Genomic DNA, 4971 nt, shown 5'->3' with positions numbered 1-4971 from the left:
AAAGCGTCCCTGGTGATTATGATGTTCTCCTACCATTGAGAACACTAAATTTTTTCTCATTTCCACCATCACTGCTTCGGGTTAGGCCTGTAGAGTTTCCTGTAGCTGCCACAACAAATTACCACCAACATGGTGGCTTAAAATACTGATTTATTCTCTCACTGTTTTGGGGGCCTCATGTCTGGAATTCAGGTGTTGGTAGGACCGTGCTGCCTCTGATGGCCTTAGGGGAGGAGCCTTCTTTGCCTCCTCCTGCCCTGATGGCTCCAGGCATTCCTTGGCTTGTGACTGCCAACTCCAGTCTCTGCCTCCATCTTCACACAGTTTTCTCCTCCCTCTCCCTGTGTGTGTCTCCACTGTGTGTGTCTCATAAAGACATTTGTCCTTGGATTTAAGACCCACCTGTAATCCAGGATGGTCTCATTCCGGGATCCGTCTTTTAACTGCATCTGCAAAGACTATTTTTTCCAGGGAAGGTCACATTCACATTTCTGGGACATGAACATTAGTCTTTTTGGAGGCTACTATTCAAGTTACTGTACTGCTCCTGTGGCTATGATAGCTCGCCCCACCTGATCATCGGGACGCTAATAGTCTGCACTGGGCTGGAGCTACTTTATACAGCAGTCTTTGAATACTGTTGTTCAACAGTCATCTATCTATCCTATATAATAAAGAGGTAATATGCAAATTGACCCTTACTCTGTCACACCGTCACAAGATGGCTGCACCCACAGCGGAGGAAGGGTTCCCATAACACAAGATGGCTACACCCACAGCAGAGGCGGGGTTCCCAAAATGAGCCATAACGAGTGATGAGCAGGGACCTGAGGCGGTGTGGCGCTGGGTTGGGACGGGGGATACTCACACCCCCCACCCCAGTGCCGGGCCAGGAGACCTGAGGCCACACCCCCGGCCCAGTGGGGCTTGATAGAGGACCTTAGGTCGCGCCCCTTGCCCTGGTGCCATGCTGGAGGACCTGAGGCTGCATCCCCCACCCAGCAGACCTTGACGGAGGACTTGAGGCTGCGCCCCCTTCCCAGCGCCGGGCCAGGGGACCTGAGGCTGCACCCCCTGCCTGGCGGGGCTTGATGGGGGTGGGGCCGGCTGGGTCTGGGTCTTGTGTGATTTTGAGGTGAACATGGGTGGGCGGGGACTTGACTCGGTCCTGCTGCATGCCCCAGACTCTGACAGGAGAAAGATTTTCATATACATTTTACTAATTTCATCTCTGACATTTCTATTACCAGGAGCTGCCATGACACACACTTGCCATTTACCGAGAAGCAGCAGTGTGGACCTGGCCGATGTAGCAACACGTGCAACACTCAGCTTCTCCCAAGTGGGACACAGGCCCTGCCACCACCCTGGAGTGACAGCCACCAAATCACAGCCAACACTGCTGAAACCCTATGGCCAGCCTGAAAACGGTTGCTGTGGGTGCTGGGTAATGACGTCATGTAGCAACACCCGACTTCCTGGCTTTCTCTCCCTAGCAACTTTCTCCTTGCAGTTTCTTCAGCCCAGGAACATGACTTGCTTTATAGCCAGGTGGAAACATTTACATTTTAACCAAATATCTGTGAAGTGTTTTCCCATGCCTCATCTCATTTGATACTCACAGAAGTTCTGAAGTAGGTAGATAGGAGACTTAGTGGCATCCTATTTTCTTTTCATTAGCCAGAAAACGGAGATTTAAAAAACTTAGAAACTTGATCCAACTGAAAAGAAGTAAGAAATGGTATACCTTGAAAATAACTGCCCAGAATATAGTCAAGCACTGCTGCAGTTAAATATTTTACCCTTCATTCTCCCTTGGGGATCTACAATAATAATCTGCATTGTGTTGATATTTACTGCTGTGTTGCTGACAGTTACCTGAAAGAGAAGTTGGGGTTCTTCACTCGGCTGGAAAAGTTTAGCTAAATCAGAAAGCAGTTCTAATTAAGCAAGTTTATTCTATTTATATAAAAGGCTAAGTTGACTTATGCATGCGCGATACATATGAAGCTCTTGCTGGTGCCAATCACACATGTGTGTTTTCATCTGTCATTGTCGATCATGAATTTGATTGACACTTCTGTTATAGAGAAAGGGTGAATAGTGATATTAAAATATTTTTTCTAATTTCAATGTGCACAAATTCGTGCACTAGGCCACTAGTTTCATTACAATGTTGATTAGAGGCCTGGTGCATGAAATTCATGTATGGGGGGAGTCCCCTCAGCCCAGCCTGTACCTTCTCTCAACCTGGAACCTCCTTGGGGGATGTTCGACTGCTGCAGGGATCGGGCCTAAACCGGCAGTCCGACATCCCTCTCACAATCCCGGACTGCTGGCTCCTAACCACTTGCCTGCCTGCCGGACATGCCCCTAACTGCTTGCCTGCCTGCCTGATCGCCCCTAACTGCTTGCCTGCCTGCCTGATTGTCCCTAACCGCCTCTGCCTCGGCCCCTGCCACAGTGGCTTTGTCCAGAAGGACATCCGGAATGACATCGGGAAGGTCGTTTGGCTGTCCAGTCTAATTACCATATTACCCTTTTATTATAGATGAGATACCATAGGAACTTAACTTTTGTTTATGTTAATTAGCCTATAGTGAAATTGGTTTCATTATGTGTCATTTTGCTTTTAGTTGCAAAACCTATTTAACAACATTATGTGAGAACTCATTGTATATACAATCATTTTAATCTTACCAGATTCCCCATTCCTCTGAGGGTATGCCCCTTATCATGGAGTACCAGGTGTTATAACCTGGCCCCTTTACTTACCCTCCTTTCCCAATGTTTCCTTTCCTCTTGAACTTTCTGCTCTGGCAGTACTGAATTACCTACAGTCCTCCTTGCCTTTGTAAACACTGTTGCCCTGTACTCCACATTTAGTTTTGTTCAGAGTTCAAGACAGTTCAAGCAGTGTCTCTTAGTAAAGCCTTCCTTACTACTTGTTGCTACTAGTGCATAAAATGATGAATGCACTTACATAAGTGTTTTATTACACTTGGTTTTGTGCCTTTTTTTTGCTTTTAGCGGAGAGTTTTGTAATGACAGGGAAGCTGATGTTCATTGTTGTAGCCCTAGTACTTGGCATTATAAATATTGAATGAATGACCATGTCGTTTATCCTAAGTAGAAACTTGTCTCTTAACTCTGCTTTTTCACTGCTATCTTAGTTATTTCCAATAGCATTTTTCACTGACCTAAATGTACTAAGTAAGTAGTCAGTATAAGTAGACGGGCATATCATTTAACCTGCAATATCTGCATCTGTGCTCAGGCAATTTAAGTTAAAATATCTCTGCATAGCTTAAGGTTGACATTTCTGGTTTTTGTGTTTTTCCCTTTATAATAGGTAAGTAACAGAAACCCATTTGACTTAGCTGAAACTAAACAGAATTTTATGAACAAGGGTCAGAGTATATCTGGGCCAATGGAAGCCCTAAAGGATCGTCTCTCTTCATCTTTGTTTGCCACTTGTCTCTGTTCATCTGCTTCATCCCTCACTTTTCTCTGCTTCTTCATGGACATAACAGATTGTGACATCCCCATAGCTCCCCTGCTTTTATTATACAGCTCTACCCATCCACATAGATGGGCTGGATGTCTGTCTCATTTTTGTGTTTTCCAGGATAAGGATGTCATTGGCCAGCTTGGGCCAGATGTCCACTTCCAGCCAGGGCAGGGCAGAGCGTCCTGGCCCAGCCATTGCATTCACAAAAGGTGTTAGGCCTCACCTTAGGCAGTGAAGGGACAGTGTTGTTGCGAGCAGATCCCTAAAACGTGTGTGCCATACTCTTAATTAGGATAGATCCTTTTGACCAGAGGATAGCTGAGAGGAAGATGCATCAGAAAGCCAGGGAAACGTGTGTGTGTGTGTGTGTGTGTGTGTGTGTGTGTGCAGGAAATCTGACCAGATCTGGTACCAGTTGCCTCTAGGCTACAGTGGTGAAAATTTCCTCTGCATTGTTTAGAGTCCTGGCTTTAATTGATTCATTCTTTTCTCTTAATACAGAATGTTCATCTCGATTTAAGTGATATGGAAAAATATTAAAACAAAGTAGGTTTTTAATGGTTGTTTACTCATGGATATGTTCATTATACTAATCACACATGTTTTAAAAATAATATACACTGTTCTGATCTTGCATCAGAAAAAGGATATGAACAGACTTGAAATAAATTATCTCTGTATTCTAGACACATTTTTATGTAGCTGACATTCCTTTGTGATGGAAATGGTTTTCTCGGCGCCGCGTGTGGGTGACGGCTCGGGTAGGAATAACTTCTGGTGAAAATTAAAATCCATTGTCATACTTTAGCTACCCAGTTGTAAAACATACAAACAAAACCACTTGATTTTAACCTTTACTGTTCTCAGTGGGCCTCATGTCCCCGCTCTGCCATACTGGCCACCATGCCCTTCTTTTGGGTGTGAGTGGACAAGTGGCAAAGGCAAGAGAGTTAAGACAGAGACAAGCCACCAGAGGTGCTGCCCCTGTCTTTGTGGTTTGGGAGGAACCTAGGAGCTGTCATACTAACTCATGTAAATATGACCTTCTTTGGATTCTCTTCTGGAAAAGAATTTCCAAGGGAGAGGTAGAGAATTGTCATGTCAGTGTGGCAACTTGAGACAGCGATTGGAACACACAAAGGCCGGTTAATTTATTTTATTTTATTTTTTTGTTTAAATTCCAGGAATAATTACAAATCAGTTTAATGAAGTGTGATATTTGGGGGTTGGGGGGGATCAGGTAAACTACTTCCTAATTCAGTATTTCAAAGGACAGTGATTACAAATATCAACACCACACTCTTTATCTCCAGCTAACACAGCACAAGTCTGCTGGGGGTGGGGAGGGCTCCTTCAGGTCCTGCTGGAGCCCTCGCAAACACTAAAAAGAACTACGGTCTGCTTATCTGATTTTAGGTAAACCCACCGAGGTAGAGAGGAGCCATCTGTTTTCTTTTTTC

At 44.8% G+C, this 4971-nt stretch overlaps 1 protein-coding gene across 1 annotated transcript in view; it reads left to right on the top strand.

The window, feature by feature from the left end:
* The first annotated feature begins 1412 nt into the window (after nucleotides 1–1412).
* PELI2 (pellino E3 ubiquitin protein ligase family member 2) overlaps nucleotides 1413–4971 on the top strand; it is a 123745-nt gene continuing 120186 nt past the window's right edge. The window contains exon 1 of the mRNA XM_015566524.1: nucleotides 1413–1447. Coding sequence (XP_015422010.1) covers nucleotides 1413–1447 — 35 coding nt within the window. The remainder of the gene's footprint in view (nucleotides 1448–4971) is intronic.

The sequence above is a fragment of the Myotis davidii genome, unplaced genomic scaffold (assembly GCF_000327345.1).
Source record: "Myotis davidii unplaced genomic scaffold, ASM32734v1 scaffold281, whole genome shotgun sequence".
In the NCBI taxonomy this organism is placed as follows: Eukaryota; Metazoa; Chordata; class Mammalia; order Chiroptera; family Vespertilionidae; genus Myotis; species Myotis davidii.
This window is presented reverse-complemented; position numbering and strand designations above follow the sequence as displayed.